We start from the raw sequence: 18240 nt of genomic DNA, 5'->3' as shown, positions 1-18240 counted from the left end.
ACGTGGGGGCGCATCCCAAGCGGATTGATCCACGCTAGACGCTTTATTTCTTATCCTTATCCTTTTTTTTAGAATTTTTCATTGTATATTTTATTTATATTTTTATATTGCTCTTTTTTAAACCTCAATACTTTAGCTGGATCCTCCAAAATAGGTTGTCTTTAAAAGTGGAATATCCAAAAAGTGGCCCTCTGACCAAGTTAACAAGAAAATCTCGAGTAAATAATCGTAATTGAAACTGCCAACCCAGTAACTCTACTCTGCTCTCCTGAAACTGTTTTACGGGAGCGATAATATCCATAGATAGCGACAAAGGTGTCCGATATGCTTGACGGATCAGAACTGCACGTTAATTTTTGCAGTTCAGGGCGGCTTTTTGCTCGTATATTGTACATGAAGAATGGATTATGTTAGTGCAAAAAAAAACCGACAAGGATAACAAAAAGGGCAATTTTCGGCATATTTTTGAACGTTTGCCAACTTTCTTACGACTTTCACACACGTCATGTTGATTCTATCTAGCAGCCAATTCCTACAATGTTGATCTTTGTTTTGATTTTCAACAGTCTACCACTTGGAACCGGTCTTATTCCTCAAAGATCAGATCGCATCGGTACACATTAAGGCACGAGTCATGAAATGATGTTTTCAACATTCTCACCGATATTGGAATCATGGAATGAGGTAAGGATTGAAACGGACAGCAGGGACTCCCTTTTATCAGCTACTAACTCTCAAGAAGTCTGTAGTTCGCCGCAAATTTCTCTTAGTAGCAGCAAATTAGCTTACAAAACTTATATTTTTCAATTACTTATACCTTTATTTATATATTTACTTTACTTTATTTTTATATTGAATAAATAAAACGCCTTCTGAGACCTATGGGCCAGAAGAAATTACGAAGCTCAGAATATTTACCAGATCTGAAGCTGCCCTTCGTTTTCTCACTTCGTTTACTGTAGCAAATACAGGATCCGTCTGCAAAATTACTGATACACAGCGTGCGCGGCAGGATTTCCCGAGATAGGGAGCTGATGACTTTATGCATCGTATTTTGCGTGCTTTCCTTGATATTTGTCATGCATACAAACTAGTTCCACAGGTTATCCGGTTATTTTTAGGATGACCGTGCCGTCAAGTCATTGTCGTTCCATCGCTGAACTTCGGTCTCCTTCGGGAAGGTCTCCGGGCACGTTCTATGCTGCAACGTTTGGCGGTAACAGAAATGCTTGTATGTCGAACCATTAGACGCTACGAAGACTTGGAAAACGAGGACAATTGTTCTGGACGAGACACGCATGGATACGTGGTCACTCCAAGTACTATTCTAGAAAGTCCGTGAGAGAAACCGTAGAAATCAAGAACGTTCTGTCCGCCAAATGTCGCCACTAATGGAATTTTCTGACCAGTCAATGCGTCACATCGTCGGAAAAGAATCGGGAATGAATACTTACTAGAACGATAAAAATCGTTTCTTTGAAGATCCATGGCTGTCGTGTTCTTCTGAGTTGAATTCGTTAGATTACTTAGTCTGGAGTGGAGTTGAAGTCAAACGTTGTGGAAAAACCCATCGCCGAATCGACGAATCGTGTAGTGACGAAGTATCGCCGGAAGATCTGGCAAAAGCAGGATGTGCCCTACCTGTGTGCCAACGTGGATGACTTCCTTCCCATCTGAAAGCCCGGATTTCCTTGAACAGAGAAACTTCTAGTAGTAATTAATTGCTTCCTACATAAAAAAGCATAAAACCACTGGCGTATTAATCCACTTGGGATGCGCTAACGCGTTTTACTGCAATTCATAATCGTTGAGGTTTTGGAACGCGTGTTGGCCTCTACAATGATTTGCGGGGGCCAGTCGATTAGTCAAGTCAGTGTTTTTATCCTCCCAGACAAGTCTGGTACCAATTTATCGACCCCGGAGGGATGAAAGGCTTGGTGATCACTAGGGCAGATTCGAACCCTCGACCATGTGGCTACAACGAACCTCTAACCGACTGCGCCACATCCGTCCCGTACTGATTCCTACATAACCTGTAAAATGTTATTTTATTTTAATTCTTTACATTTTTCTTCCATTTCCATTTAATACGACCACTTTACCGTGTAATTTTGTAAGTAATTAATTAAGTAATTAAAGTAATTGTAAGTAAAAGTACAGTAATTTTGACGCACCCTGTAGTGAAATATCGAAATGGCATAAGAGGAAGAAGTTTTACGGTGATCATCTTTTTTCAGCAAATTCTTTTTTTTTTTCAAATGTCACAATCCTAATGGAGAATGTGTTTGAGTAGCAAAATCATCCGGAATTTTTCCCTTGGTTCCATTGGTTACCAAAGCAGACCCTCGTACTTGTCCTCTGCTCCATTTCCTTATCGGAAACTCCAATTCAACAACAATTCGACCATATTCAATGAGATAAACTTAAACAGAGACCAATAATTAATAATGGAGTGAGAAGGATTCATAAATAGAAGCAGGATCGTAAGCGCTACACTTCTGCAAAACATTATATTATATTTATAAACCCCTGTGAGAAACACACATATGTTCCTGGACCACCTGCACAAAACAAATTTAACCGATGTGGGTGCCAAAGAGCCATCCGACCTCTATATTTATGTACGTATTTAAGGAATCATACGACTCCTTACTAATTACTTTATACTTTTTACTTGCATTACCAAGATTACTAAGTCAAGTAGGTCAATAAGTTCAAGGAATTGTATGACTCAAAGGTAAATTACGCTCGAATCGCACGGAAAAAGAACGGGAATCATAACAATAACAGTTATTTAGCACAGGATTTTCATCTTCTCGGCTGCTAAAAAAAAATTAGAGGACAAAATACGGAGCGTTGATCAATTCCTATGGGGATGCGTTTACGCATTCGACTTCATCTCAGGATCGTTCAAGGTATTATATGGGAACGCATGTGGAGTCTTGCAATGACTTTCAGGAGCGAATCTAGGTGTGATGTCAGTGTTTTTATCCTCCTGGACAAATCTGGTACCAATTTATCGACCTCAGATGGATGAAAAAATTGGTAAGAATTAGTGCGATTTCGAACCATCGATCGTGCAGTACCAGCCGAACCTCTTACCGATTCCGCTACACCCGCCCAAATCTCTCTGTGTTCTCAAAGTGTGCTTCGTTCCGGAAAAAAGCAACCTTGCCAAAAATTACACTGAGACTTTTATTCAATGGATAAAAGCATTCAAGTCAAAGTAGGTAAGGTTTAAACCGAACAACTGATCGAAGATTCTCAGCAAATATGAAATTTTAGTGACTCGGAGGAAAGCTTGGTGATACTCCCTCATCGGCTTTAATTTCACGAATTTCACGAGTTTTTTTTTCGAACTTATCAGAAACGGCAATGGATTGCTTCGGCTGATTTGAAGCACCATTCTATGATCAACTTTTTAAAAACATAGTCAAGCTATCATTCTATGGTAACTTCATGAGTCTAGATGAAAAAAAAACACAAGTCAACCCACAAATTTTTCCTTCACCATAGACTATTATCGATTAGATCAACTACATCCATTTGATCGACACCTTTTCTGCACTCTTCTGCCCCATACCATGCCATATATTTGATCTCTCGATCTCCGCTCAGCACGAACTAAAGGATCTTACTCGTTATTGTTCGTAGTAGATTACTTGTAACAGATTACAGAATCCAAACCCACATGGAAAACTGTAGAGAAAACCTCATGGACAGACAAAAAAAAACGGTCACTTGAAATTCTGATCGTGTGCTCTCAAAAAAGCACACTTCCATGAAATATCACATCTGAATAGATGCTGTTTCACCTGAAACAGACGTGCAAATCATTAAAGGCATCAGCCCACAAATTTGAGGTGGCGCAGATTTCAGGTGGAGTATTCTTATAAGGGATAGTAGATTATGGAGAGGAGGGTGATTCCGTCCATTTCTTCCTAATTGCCGCAAAAAACGGCCCGAAAGATGCGGCGCCGCACAAGGCTGGCGCGCTCCAGTCGAACTCCTTGTAGAAAATAGTGCGCCAGAACGCCCGAAGCCGTATCTTCCGGGCCGTTTTTTACGGCAATTAGGAAGAAATGGACGGAATCACCCTCCGCTCCATAATCTACGATCCCTTATAAGAATACTCCACCTGAAATCCGTAACACCTCAGATTCGTGGAGTGATGCCTTTAACAGATAAAAAGAATACAAATGAGCTGCAATCTCTGATGACTATGGACTTGGAGCAAAGGCGGCACTACTATCTCCAACAAACCTCATACCGTAGAAGATCATGAAGGACAATAATTTGCAGGATACATTAAACACAAGAAATTTTTCTGCTAGAAATTCCTTTTCTTGTAAAAAAAAATTCTATCTAATTTTTTTGAATTTTTCTGTGAAAGAAAAAGAATTTTCCGTAATAAATCGCCTACGATAGAAACAGTGAACAGCTTTACAGATACACGAAATCTAATAGATATGATTCCGCTAAAATAATCTGCAAACTTTAGCAAAACACAACCTTGGGAACCATTTCTCTTTTTACTTTTATCAGTTGCGAGAAAAAAATGGTGCGCAGCAACTACTCCTTAGGAAGATTCCAAAAAAAAATTCTAAGATTTCTGTGGCAAGGAAAAAGAACTTAAAAAAATGATACCCAAAGATCTAATCAACGTGGTTGCAACTTGTGTCAGCAAGAGTTCGCAGTTGCCTTTAGCAGAACAATAACATTAAAAAATTCATGGAACCGCCGAAAATTTCCTATAAATTTTCTTTTATGGATATAGCAAACCTATTAAATCAGATAAAAATAAAAAAGGTAGTGGAAGTTGCAGCTGCATTAAATAGATCCTGGAAAAATAGACTTTCGCTGAATGGGAGACCCAAGTTTAATGTAAGGAATGAAAAACAGAAATAAACCTAGATTCATAAAAAAAGATTATTTTTTTATGAATCTAGGTTTAATTCTGTTTTTCATTCCTTACAAGATTTTAGATTATTCATAAAAAGTCATTTTTAAAGCTCTATAAAAATTCACGAAAATAGTGATTTTTTATAGAGCTTTAAAAATGACTTTTTATGAATAATCATGAAAAGTTATTTACTATTGTTAGTTATATTTATTGTTATTATTATTTTTTAAAGCTCTATAAAAATTTGTTTATGTGGACCCCTAAGAAGAATGGATAATTGGATCGGCTTCTGCGAATATGAGACTACAATGAACAAGATCCAGGAGAACTCAAAAATTCTAAACAGTGAGTGGGTAAGTGGAAAATTGGACTCATCCGAAAGATGCCAAAACGAGTGATCTTCCTATCAATGTTCGACAAAAAATTTTCCTCGATCAACGTAGATCGTAAGAATTTCACAAATTAGTGGTGAAGCCTTTTTTCTTGCAATTCCATGCTTCATCTGATCTGCTTCAGGATCCGGAGCAGCTACATACTTAAGAATTATTCCAGAAAGAGAGCGATAGTATTCGGGGGTGGTTCCATGATCTGGATCACGCTCTAGAAAAATTTTCGACAACCTATCGATAGTAGATCCATTTTTCCCATAAACTATCGAACGACTTCCATATTTTAATCCATTGACTGTAGCGCAACTCACCGGCGAACCGCACACTTCAACGGTTATTCTCCTTGATTTACTAATTTTTTAAAGAGTTTTTTGTATGTAATGAGTTCATTATTATTTACTATTATTTCCTTGTTCAAATATAACCCGTAAAAGTGAACTGTCGTCAGATTCGAAGAAAATCGTCAGTAGGGTAATTACTTATCCATTATTGTTACTGAACTATTGTATTGGACTTTCTTTCTAAAACATTTCGATTTGGAAATCTTTTAATTCGAATCTATATATGCAGGTAGACTGCGCCTAGGAGACGCCAATGTTGAAGACATCACCTTACGAATCTGAGGTGGTACGGATTTCAGGTGGAGTATTCGTATACAGGATCGTAGATTATAGAAAAAAGAGTGGTTCCGTCTATTTCTTCCTAATTGCCGTAAAAAACGGCCCGAAAGATACGGCTTCGAGCAATCCGGCGCTCTATTTTCTACAAGGAGTTAGATTGGAGCGCGCCAGTCCTGTGCAGCGCCGCATCTTCCGGGCCGCTTTTTACGGCAATTAGGAAGAAATGGACGGAACCACCCCCCTCTCCATAATCTACGATCCCGTATACGAATACTCCACCCGGAATCCGTACCACCTCAGATTCGTGGGGTGATGCCTTCAATAGTGATACATATGTCACGACTCGAAAGTTCCAGAAGTTTCGTACTGTTGTTTTTTTTTAAATAACTTTTTTAGTTTCGATTTAATCGAAATCGATCAGTTCACAAAAACGCTTATGCACGTGTGGATAAGGACATTGCGATTAGCCCGTGCAGGGTGAACGGATCTGTTGATCTCCCTGTAGAGGCGAGAAAAAAACTCATTCGGCAGTAAGGAGGAAAACCTCTGTGCACGCTAACATTGGGATAAACATTGACAAACTATGAAAAGGATAAACTGATTCGCTTCAGGGCGGTTTCGAACCGTTGATCGATCGTGCAGCCACAACCGTGAACCTCTTACCAGCTGCTCTACACCCACCACTACGTAGATACAGGAATCTATAGAAACGGAAGTGAACTCCTCTCTAACCTCCTATTTGGTATGTGAACCCAGAACCTCTCTTTTTTTGAATTCATTACTTAACTTATTTCTTAAAATATTTTTTTTTTGGTTGCAACAAGCAACAGAACAAGAAATCCTTCCCACTATGTGAAGTAGATTCGCTGCTATCCACCACCGTTATCCATTACCAAATCCACAACATACACTGCACAATTTTTACTAAATCTCGATTAAAACCATACGTAGAAACGAAACCAGATGTTCGTTTTAATTATCCCACAATCACTAGGAAATATAGTGAATAAGGATGATCACAAGAATAAAACAAACATAACAACACAAATGATGCTATATATGAACACAATTGTTGCTAGAATAAGAACATTACGATCAATTACAAACAAATAAACAAACAAACACACACATAGACTGGCAGTCCTGAGCACTTTAAGGCAGGAGAACAGTACGAAAGGAAATGTATGGAGTTTATAATACCCGAAAATGAGATACGATGAGGAGCTAATGAAAGAGACCACGGAAAGAATTGGTTTTGTTACGACTCGGAGCAATCAGTGAGATTCCATGCCATAAAAACACACCTGAGCCTATCAACTTGTTATCTATAAACGAGAAAACGAATAAAACTGAGACATTATGCGATCCTAAATTCGCCTGATCAAAACAATGAATGAGGAAATGCTCAATGAATTATCATCGAGCATCACTGTTCCTAGTTGAAGGCTCTGCTGATTCGCCCACAGCACCACCCACTACTGGAGGGAAGAGATCGAAAATTGAGAGTCCTCGCACGCTTTCTATGTCGTAAGAACTATTCTGAAAAAAAAAAGAAATTTTTCTTTTTTTTTCATTTCAGTACCGAATAAAAAACCCATCTCAGAAAGAACCATAAAAGAAAGAATATGGTTTTTCAGAAGAAAATTCACTTTCGCATTTACTTCTCATTTAAATGCAGTGTATCATTAAATTAGAGTTGTTACTACGAGCACGATAGCGATAGAGGTGTAGTTTATGAATATGAGCGTGATCACGCCCAACTCTCCGTAGCGCTCCAGGAAAAGTCATGTAAAAAGCCCTGGTTCGTGCAGTGTTCCCAAGGATAAAACTTATTGCGAGCAGTACGACGATGGCGATCCTCAAAGCGTCCGCGAATGTGCAGGTGGAGGAGCTTCTGCTGCTTGCAGTAAAGCGAAAGCAACGTGAAGCCCTTCTGATGCAACTTAAGTATGTTACACGATAGAAACACGAGCAGCTCCATCGTTGTCCAACGTTCACACTCCAACTAACGGAACTCAAACATAGTCGGGTCAAAATGACATGAAGCACGGTGCAGTTGCGTAAGCGGTTAGGACCGAGTTTGCGAAGGTCCCGCCTCGATTACAACCGCTCTCTCCACCGTTTCGTACGCAGCTGTCTACGCAACTGCAACGTGCTTCATGTCCTTTTAACCCAACTATATTTGAGTTCTGTTAGTTGCATTGCGCAAACAAAAGAATGAACGAAAACAAAGTTACTCTGGTTCTGTCGCGCAACGAGGGGATTCGGGTACAACCTGGTCTATTTCTTATCCCTTTCCCCGGATTACTATGCCTATCTATTCGTGGAGAGATCCCAACACCGCTAATTTCATGATCAGCTCCCTTTAAAGGCATCACCCCACGAATCTGAGGTGGTGCAGATTCCAGGTGGAGTATTCGTATACAGGATGGGAGACTACGGAGAGGGGGTGATTCCGTCTATTTCTTCCTAACTGCCGTAAAAAACGGCCCGGAAGATACGGCTTCTATTCGTTTTGGCGCACCATTTTGTACAAGAGGTTCGATTGGAGCGCGCCAGTCTTGTGCGGCGCCGCATCTTCCGGACCGTTTTTTTACGGCAATTAGCAAGAAATGGACGGAATCACCTCCCTCTCCGTAGTCTCCCATCCCGTATACGAATACTACACCTGAAATCTGCACCACCTTAGATTCCTGGGGTGATGCCTTTAACTAACTCCTACAACGTAAAAAAAAAATCATTCAAAGACCCCTACATGTCAAGATTTCTTATGACCTCTACATGTCATTATTTTTTTCCGCAAAAAAAATAATCGCTAAACGGAGCAGAACCTTACAGAATTCGTGGTGGAGCGTAGCGGTTAGGATCAAGTGAGGACAGTTGCTGACACCATTCTTCGCAGCAGTTCGCGGTGGTCCCACCTCCATCCATTATCACACCGCGTCGCTTGGAGCGTTTTAGCTTACGCAACTACACCGTGTTTCATGTCCTTCTGACCTGCCTATATGTTTTGATGTGTGCAACCTCACACAATACACAAACAGTGACGTCGTAAAACCTCTCTTGTGTAAATACTCATATCGTAATTTTATCAATGATCGATGGTATCATAATATATGATCGATATCGATAACATTATTTATTAGTCAGAAAATGGTCATAGTGATATTATCTGTTCAGAGAAAAAGTCAAGCAGAAATGCTAAATTGCAACAATTCAAAGACGAACTTCTTTCTAATTCATGCCCTTGCAATCAAAAATTTCTGCAGTTTCCTAGTGGTTTCGCCGATCTTCACCTTTAATCACTTATATAGTTCCACATTTTCAAATTAAGATGATGCTTTTCTGTACAAATAATAAATCTGATGAAAATGCACTGTCATATAATTCACCTCAAAGGTCCCAATAATTCAATATTATTGCACGCTTTAAGGGTATCCAACTTTCAGTCTTACGACTATTTATAGTATTTATCTCTCAGAGAAGACACCCAATACATTGCTAACTCATCTACCCTTTAATTTGTGATGTTGATGAAAGAATTCATATCTTATTACTGAATATGAGTCGTTTCCAAAACCAAAGTTCGCTTTTGGAAATTGAACTATTAAATCAAGCCCATTAAGCATAATCCAGAGGATTCACATATGTAGTTATAATTAACCGGACAGAACAACTATGTCTACCGCAATAAAAACCGTAGATAACGTTAGCATCAACAGAACTGTTAGACAGAAAAATGTAAATGTCTCCAGTTTGAAGAAAAAACACTTAAAGAAAGCCCCTCATTTTGAAATTTGAATCACTTTTTCTGCTGATATGAACTATGAATTGTCGCCAAGATACGATGGCGGCATATTCATGGCACCGCTTTCTTCACATCGTCGGTTTCAAGTGCAATGCGATAAGAAAAGTACTTACATTGGTTTGTTTTTCTGGTTTTGCTGGTAACGTGTCTGATGGTACAATTTTGTATGCGTAGCGATGCATGCTCTTTCTTCTTTTCGCTCCTTTTATTCCAGCATTCGGATCGATCGGATTGAAAGCGACTTTAAAACTGTGCTTATTCATAAAGCGTACACATTTCAACAGTTTTTCGTCGAAATGTGGGCAATACATCATAGGGCGTGGTCCTTAAAACATGGATTTGAAGCGAGCAGAGATAGATACGTATGCACATGAAAGACGTGGATGTATGGACAAAAAAGGGTGATTAAAAATCACTCACGAACTGGGTAGTACAATCGTGGACGCCATCCATAACAGCTCTCCTTTTGTACAACAACGGGAGTTTCCTTCACTAAATAAATAAAATATTAAATAGCCGTGCCTTATGGTATGAATCACGCCTATTTGACAATCAGAAAAACAATCAAGATAAACAGTACGGTACCTGGCTTAGGAGGATTGATATGCTCAACTCGTACATGCTCTTCTAGCCTATTCGTCGTTGAGAATCGCATTTGGCATCCTTCAATAACACAATGGAAGGGATTTGCAGTGCGAGCATGACGAGTACGGTAATGATCCATAAGCCAGGAAATCTGAACATGATTTGATTTTGACTTTGAAACAATCAAACAAATCGATCGGACCCTAGGACTCCTTTTTGTTCTAATGGAGAGCTAATAAAAGTTGTGATTTGAACTCTTAAGCTCTCAAAATCCTTGTCACGCGAACTCTTAGCACGCCTAGTCGACCCAATGATCGAAGATTACGTTTCAAGTTGACTTTAGGACTTTAAGAAAATTTGATGAGAGAGACATTTTCATCATCGAACATTGTCATGGTTTCCTTCCACTCATATGCAAATTAATTTTTGGCCAGGCCAAGATGAACTTATGCAAGTTAAACGTTTGCTGTTGATTTCAGCACAAGATACTAAATATTAGTTTGTATTCAACAAATGAATATAAACTAATATTTAGTTCTAATATCTTCAACAACTCAGAATATAGTGAGAAACCTGGTATACAACACCTAAATAACAATAATAAGAGCATCAACTTCCAATACTCTAATTTCTATTTAGAAGTAATAACACGGAAAGGTGATATTTTAAAAATACCCAATCCTTGATCTACTTCTACACTACATGCTCGCCATCGGGTCCCACTACTCAAAATTTTTGCGGCTATCGAAATAACAAATTCAAAACAAAAGACAATCGAAAGTGGCGGGAACTTAGAGATAAGCAGGAACGTGACTGTCAATTTTGCTTCCACTTATATCACACTATTCTTACTATTTGGCGGACCTCTTTCTCTCAAAAGCAAAGGAAACAAAAAGCGAAATCAAATGGTCAAGATTTCTGAACTTCTAACCTTCTTTTCATTATCTCCTCTTCGCAGAAACATTGTGCAATCGTCCCACATACACTTGATGGATTCGTCATCTTCTTTCTCTTGCTTTGTTTTTGATGTTTCAGGCGTGAGATCACGTAATGGATTTATATGAAGCTAAAATGTAGGTTTCCAAAGAGAAAATCGACGAGATCAATACGCACAAATAGCACGAAAGGTATAACTAAAAACAAACAGAAGTAGAATAATCAAAGAGGATCAGAGAAAGAAGGAAGCAACACACCTCTATGACGTGGTCGTATAAATCGTCGGCTTTCTCATAAATATTCACACAACCATTCCATAAACAGTGATATCGTATCGAACCACCGTCAACACATTGTGATTGAGAAGGTCCACTAGTGTCTTATATAAGGAAAAAGATTAAATACATTGTAAGGAAATTGTGAAGTAGAGATCAACCAACCATATGAATCTGTACTAGTGCTGCAGGATGGAGTGAATGTCGAACAGCTAGGACATTCATTATTAGGAGAATTAGTTGATACTGAGTCCAAAGAAATTGAATCCTAAAACAGCAAACAATGAACTTTTCAATCTCGCATTGTTTTTCATGCATGAAACCACAATAATGAGGTGTTTTCAATGTAAAAACATTGTTAGGTAATTGGGAACGTAAAAAACAAAAAAGAACGCGTTATTCCAAAATCCCTTATACATATCATAGGTAGTAAATAAATGAAGAGTGCAAAGAACGTTCATATTCACATCAAAGAGCTATAACATTCATGTTTAACTAGGAAATTTCACTAGAAAAACGAGATTTGACCAAATTCAATGGTGTGTTTATGTGTAATTTCTTTTGGAAGAAAATAGAAGAAAAGTAGGATAAATTCAAGAGCCAGTACCTCACGATAAAGTGACGATTCGCTGCTCGACGGCGTCAAGTCACATATGACCGTGTGAGCATCACCAGCTGGTAAGCCCAAGGCAGTGGAAGGCGAAGGCAGCGATGGAACAAATAGCGAACGGGTTAGCTGAAAGAAATCACAAGTTAGTTTATTACATCTTACTAGCAGTCAATGGAAAGCGTTGAAATTGAATGGTTTGCAAAAAAAAAAGAGAAAAAAACCGGGTGTTCCCCCGGAAAACGCTAACGGATTTGTGTTATATAAATAATAGTAAAGTTTCCTAATTGGAACGACATTAGGAAGGAGTTTCAAATCAATATTATTGTTCCTTATTATGCGTGATATTAAATAACACGAAACGATTCAGCTAAAAAAATGCCGAAAACGGGGAGAGTCAAAAGACGGAAAGTGAGAGAAAGTGCAGTGCAATATATCCAGTTCATAGTTGCAGCAAAAGAATGCAAAAGTTCTGTCGCACGTTCGTCCACATTCTGTGTAGAATGCAATTAGGCGGAGACCTCAGTAAAAAAAAGAAGCACGGATTATTATACAGAAGAAAAAAGAAAAACAAGCATAAAGGAGTTTGTTGCGGTCTGACGAGGAGTGGGGCGAAGGGCGCCCTGGTGCACGACGGGTGTATACCATAAGCAACACATAGCGCCTGTCTCAACATATCCTTAGGGGTTGCGGTTATGACAAGTGTATCAGCTATGGATATATATATATATAATAATTAACTAATAACATAATTTACTTAATAGTTGCACGAAAGGAGAGCAAAATTTATGTCGCACGTGTTGCAAAATTGTCCATACTGGGGCTACGCAGCAGAGGTTAGCGCAAGCATAGCACCAGCATACGTTCACAGGCAAGCTCCATCCATCTCGCTTCCATAGCCGCGCTTACGTCAGGCTGACCAGCGACCAAATGCTTGTGAATGCAATGATCACCATTTCAATTTGCATACACAGTGAACAATAGTTCAGAATTGGAGACGGGTGTAGCGCACCCGTGCAAGAAGAGAATCAGCTGTGACTACATGATCGATGGTTCGAAACCGCTCTAGTGACAACCAAGTATTTCATTCGTTCACATTTGATAAATTGGTACAGGACTTGTCTGGGAGGATGAAAAAACTGATTTAACATATCGCCTCGCCGCCGCAAGTCATTGCAAGGCTGCACACAAGTTCATAAACCTCAAAGAATTCTGAACTGAACTCAAACGCGAAGGCGCATCCCGAAAGGGATTAATAAACATCATGCACTAGCATGGAATTATGCGTAAGCTCTAAGGAATTGCACGCTTTATAGGAATTCGAAGTCTGGAAAAAACCAAGAGGTTGATTATTAGGACTAATTTCTAAGAAAATGCATCAAATACACCTCACATACGTTTTCTGAAACGTTTACTTCTTTTTTTAAACTTAAACGACGTTAAATTGTCGTTCGACTAGTTGTTTATGCTATCAATCGTCCAAGAAAGTGTAAAAACTGCCTCCTAAGCTCAGAATATTCCTGCAAGGATATCTTATGGATGGGATGTCATATGTTAGTCTTTGATTGTTTTCAATCACAACGATTTTTTTTCAACACGGAAAGATATGTAAAGCATTAGATTGCAACCAGAACATTTACTAGAATCAACCAGAACATTTACTCCTACAACATCAAAAAAAAAGCGTGAATCCAATGTGTTTACCTCTCTCCAAAAGGAAAGTTCTACCTGAACAGATGTTATTTTTTATAAGAGTAAAATCATTTCTTTTAGATGGCGAAAAGTTGCCGAAAACATTGTTGAATTCAAATAACAATAATGACTGCTTTTATACGGGGCGGACTTTGAAATCAACTAAATAGTCTTTCCTTAGAAATCCGCTGTGGGTTGCACTGACTTTTACGGACATCGTTTGAGATTACACTTTGAAGTATGAAATCGGAATGGGGAGTATCTTAAACTAAATAGTGAAGGTAACTTTTCATGAGGTCAGCGGCAATCATATCATCGTAGATCATGTCCTACCTCGTCACCTTAATTAGTTAGCTTTCTTTTTGTTTCCTGATATTCTATCCTTATTAGGAAAGTGACATTTCTCCCTCATTTTTCTTCGGCTAACTTCATTAGCAAACAAATCCCCCATCGCAAAAATCGTTTTCATTCCCTTGCATCCTTGTTTTATCAACTGATTCGAATTGCTGCACCCCTTCGGTGGGATGGGCGGAGCTTAAGAATGACCAGCACGCCTGCACTGACGACATGGCAAAAAGTTCAGAAAAATTCCGAGAAGTGACCAAATTTCGCTCTTAGCAGTGTAACAAATAGGAAACAAGTTTCGTAAAAGGACGAAAAGAGTTCGAGAACTGACATGATTCAAATCCATGCGGTATTCAAGAAAAACAAAAAGAACTGGTAATGCTGCTTTAAGAATAATGTGCTGCTCGAAATCTCGAAACGGATATACAAGAAACTAGAAAAATTGCCTAGAATAATGAACGTTTGCATGCGAACAGCAAAGAGAGATGAACTTAATACTAAATTGTTCTGAAACTCGAGAAATCGAAGAGGACTGGAGAAATATGGTATGCATTTGAAAGATAGTTTTAAAAAACATCGAAGGAAAAAGAAAGAAAAAAGGTATGGTGAATTAATTGCATCGAGAATGTTACAAAAAAAAATTCTTTAGAAGAAAACATTGCTTACCTTATTGTTGGTGTTCGATGATGAGGTAGCCGGACTAGATGGACAACAACATGACTCGAACCCAGAATCCGTTGATATTGGGCTTAGTCGGTCCATCAGTGCAAAGCACCGAACACCGATTAAAACGGTCTGAAACACGGCTATTAAAATCGGCGAAAATCCAGCTGACAACTCGGAAATATAATGTAGCACAGCTACACTACAATTCGAAAAGTGTAGCGGCTGGAAAAGTGTAAAACGAATACGAAATGCGAAAAAAAAAACGTGGCTAAGATTAAGAAGGAAAACAAAAACAGAAAATACGGAATCATCACATTCGGTTTTTCAGAAGTAGCAAGGAAAAGAGCAAAAAAAATGAGATCTGAAGAACCTCAGAAGCTGTTAATCGACTAAATCATCAGCTTTTTAATGCTTATGAAAACACTGAATTGGAACGAATCGATCCATATGGTTGAGTTCGCTACGGATTTTCATCCTAACACACTAAAACCGCGTATTCTCGTTGAAAAATACTGTTGTATTGAAATATTTCACTATTATCGCGTTCATGAAATCCACTGGATTTTGCCACAAAATCATATCAAATGAACTATTTACATTGTACATCCCACGTACAGCGTTATGTAAAATTGAGGGGAAAAATGTGTGATTGGTTCGGGCAACGCCACAAAACAGAGGAAAATATGATAAATCTCAGATATTCTATATCAAAAGACATAAATTATGTGAATTTTGTAAAATTCGACATCGTATAGATAAAAAAAGCAAAGAATTTGAAAACTAGTATTGGCGGAATCATTCTAATCTTGTAGCATATGCAATTCATTGAATGAAAAAAACCCCAGTTCGAAATTTGCGTCACAAGGTTCCGGGAATTTCAGAGAAAGAAAAAAAAAACTATAACACCTATGAAGAAGCAGTATAACGTTAGTAATTGCATTTTGAATCAAAGTACACTATTGAATCAAAGAGAGAAAGAAGATGAATTAAAAAAACAACGAATCGATCCGATTGATATCTGATAAGTGATCATTGGTCCTGGAAAAGCTATAAAACCCAGCAACTGAGTCAAATTTCTCATAAAAATTAATTGCTAGTTCCTCTAAAACACATTCTAACTCTTTTTTAGTGCATTAAACTCAAAATAGACCACATCAGAGAAACAAAAAACCCCCTCACTTCGTTTCGCATGGATTATGTCGATTATAAGGACATAGAAAGAAGAAAAGAATAAAATTCTTAGCACTAAGTAATTAAAAAACAGCGGAAACCACGACCACGTACACCTTTTCCAGAGCAGGGGAAAAAATCAACGGGAAAAAGACGTCGCTGCGAGCTGTTTGACGATAAGATGTTGAACAGCTGAAGCGAAGAGAAGGAAAAAAAAACGTGTGCCAGCGCGTGGAAAGCGGGAAATGAAGGTGTGAATGTGATTCGAGAACGGAAAAAAAGGTGAAAACCTCAAAGAACAATGTGGATGTCGGGAAAACATAAGTATTAAGATATTGACGTAAATTAAGTAAAGTAAATTAAGTATTACGGGGAAAAAAACACAATGGAAACAACATGAATGCCAGGGAAAAAACGTTCGAAAAAAGAAGATATTAAAGCGAATTAAGTAAATAACGGAATAGAATCGTTAAATACCCATGTGAATCCACCGCTAGACACCGTGGACGACGACGTCGACAACAACCATGGACTCCACACCTCCACACTAGGAAGCGGTATCTGAAATGCAATCGATAGCCCGAACGGTGGTGGCTGCGTCCGTCGGTGGTGGCGGTGGTGGGTCAGTGAAGGACATCCATCCGTCCATCCATCCGCTGAGAGGAAGCAAAATGTGTCCGGATCGCATCCGTTTTCGTTTTCCGGATTTTACTTCCGCCAAGAAACTCGGATCGTGATCGAGGATCTTCAACCATTTCTAGATGGATTCTGGATGAAAATAGGAAAAGCAGGAAATATCGGTTATCCTAACCATATCGTCTATATTTTATCCTTACCCTTTGTTTTTTATAATTTTTGCTGTTTTTATTTTATAATTTATAATTTGATTTTTTTCGTTTTTTTCTCTTGGTAAATATCTTCTTATTACTGTAACCTATACATATTATTCATGTATTATCTTATTCTTTATGTATTTCTCTGTAAATAACAATAATAAGCACAAATTAGAACCATTGAACACTTATAATAACTTCATTGTAGTATTATCCTAGTGGATTTATGTTTTCTTGCGTTGCCAGCGAGGTTTTGGTGGAACTTTATTTATTTCCTCATCTATTTATTTATTTATTTATTTATCTACTTATTTATTTGCTCACCTACTTACTACGCCTTATGGCGCGCCAGAAAGGATGAGTGGCAAGGACGAATACAAATAAATGCAGTAAATACATAGTGAAAAACTAGAAATATGGAAAGATAGAAAAGAATAGACATAGAAAAATGCAAGCGAGGATCAATTCCGTGCACGATTCTACCCCAGGTGATTATTTGAAACCTGAAACCATTTCTGGGGCTTTGATAAAGACGGGATTGTCGATACTTCAAGCGATAAATAAGGTTTCACAGAAAAAAAAACAAAAAAACAAAAAACAGAAAAAAAAACAAGAAAACATCAGTTCAGTTCGCCATGCAGAGGTTTCAAGAAGAGTGGACCCGGAGATTACTTCCCACCTACTAAGAACCCAAAATACTTATCTGAAGCATTTCTACATGAATTCAAATAATTTCCGTAGTTGTATCCACCCAAAATTTGAGGGGGATCCATAGAAAGAAAAGGAGAAAAGTCCAACCAATCCTACGGTTTCGAGTCCAGACAAACTGTGGAGATTTTGTCAGCGAAGCGTACGATGGTCGCATAAAAAGGAGTAACCTCTCGTTCTCACGAAGGGGAAGTTTTCCCCTCCCCTTTTTTACTCGGAAAACTCGTCCACTTAGCTTGATGGTTGGGACCTTCCCGGGAACATTCATGAATCCCCAGCCACAGTAGGTCTCCATGCAAATCAAGACACATCCTTGGAGCTCTGACATTGATACATAGATCAGGATGGATGTAATCACCAGAGCTGATCCAAGCTACTCCAAACAAATCTTTTTACGTATTTATTGGTTATTTATTTATTTGTTTATGTGGTCACTTGAGATTTTCTCCGTTCAAAACGCTTTCTCCGTCCTCGATTTTTCTCTTCTTCACATCGAAAATTACAAGTCGCACAAATTCGAAAGTAATTCATGTACCGGCCTCCTGTTATGAAACTAATGGAAAAAAAGTATTATGAGGTGTTGTTTTGTTCCTCAGAGGGATTTGTGAGCATCGTAGGATGGGGTGCGGTGCATTAAGGAATGATTTACGATTGTGCCTTTAATGAATAGCAGAGCGACCTCAGGCCATCTGTCTATGCCTTG

General features: G+C 38.5%; 2 protein-coding genes across 3 annotated transcripts; one reads left to right on the top strand and one right to left on the bottom strand.

The window, feature by feature from the left end:
• Window positions 1–1122: 1122 nt before the first annotated feature.
• On the top strand, window positions 1123–1661 carry RB195_020203 (uncharacterized protein; the record flags this gene model as incomplete). Its single annotated transcript, XM_064188410.1, has 2 exons — window positions 1123–1231; window positions 1483–1661. The coding sequence occupies 2 exons, from the start codon at window positions 1123–1125 to the stop codon at window positions 1659–1661; spliced, it is 288 nt and encodes a 95-aa protein (XP_064044291.1).
• A 1846-nt stretch (window positions 1662–3507) lies between these two features.
• Window positions 3508–14922, bottom strand: RB195_020202 (uncharacterized protein; the record flags this gene model as incomplete). Of its 2 annotated transcripts, XM_064188409.1 has the most annotated exons (11): window positions 3508–3624; window positions 3692–3699; window positions 7343–7451; window positions 9834–10045; window positions 10141–10212; window positions 10306–10456; window positions 11237–11371; window positions 11499–11620; window positions 11682–11784; window positions 12124–12252; window positions 14827–14922. In XM_064188409.1, the coding sequence occupies 11 exons, from the start codon at window positions 14920–14922 to the stop codon at window positions 3508–3510; spliced, it is 1254 nt and encodes a 417-aa protein (XP_064044289.1). The 2 variants fall into 2 exon arrangements, with proteins under 2 accessions (XP_064044289.1, XP_064044290.1); XM_064188408.1 differs by lacking the exons at window positions 3508–3624; window positions 3692–3699 and having other exon boundaries at window positions 7329–7451.
• Window positions 14923–18240: the final 3318 nt, after the last annotated feature.

Source organism: Necator americanus, chromosome II (genome assembly GCF_031761385.1).
Source record: "Necator americanus strain Aroian chromosome II, whole genome shotgun sequence".
In the NCBI taxonomy this organism is placed as follows: Eukaryota; Metazoa; Nematoda; class Chromadorea; order Rhabditida; family Ancylostomatidae; genus Necator; species Necator americanus.
The sequence above is the reverse complement of the archived record's forward strand: the minus strand, read 5'-3'. Positions and strand labels throughout refer to the sequence as shown.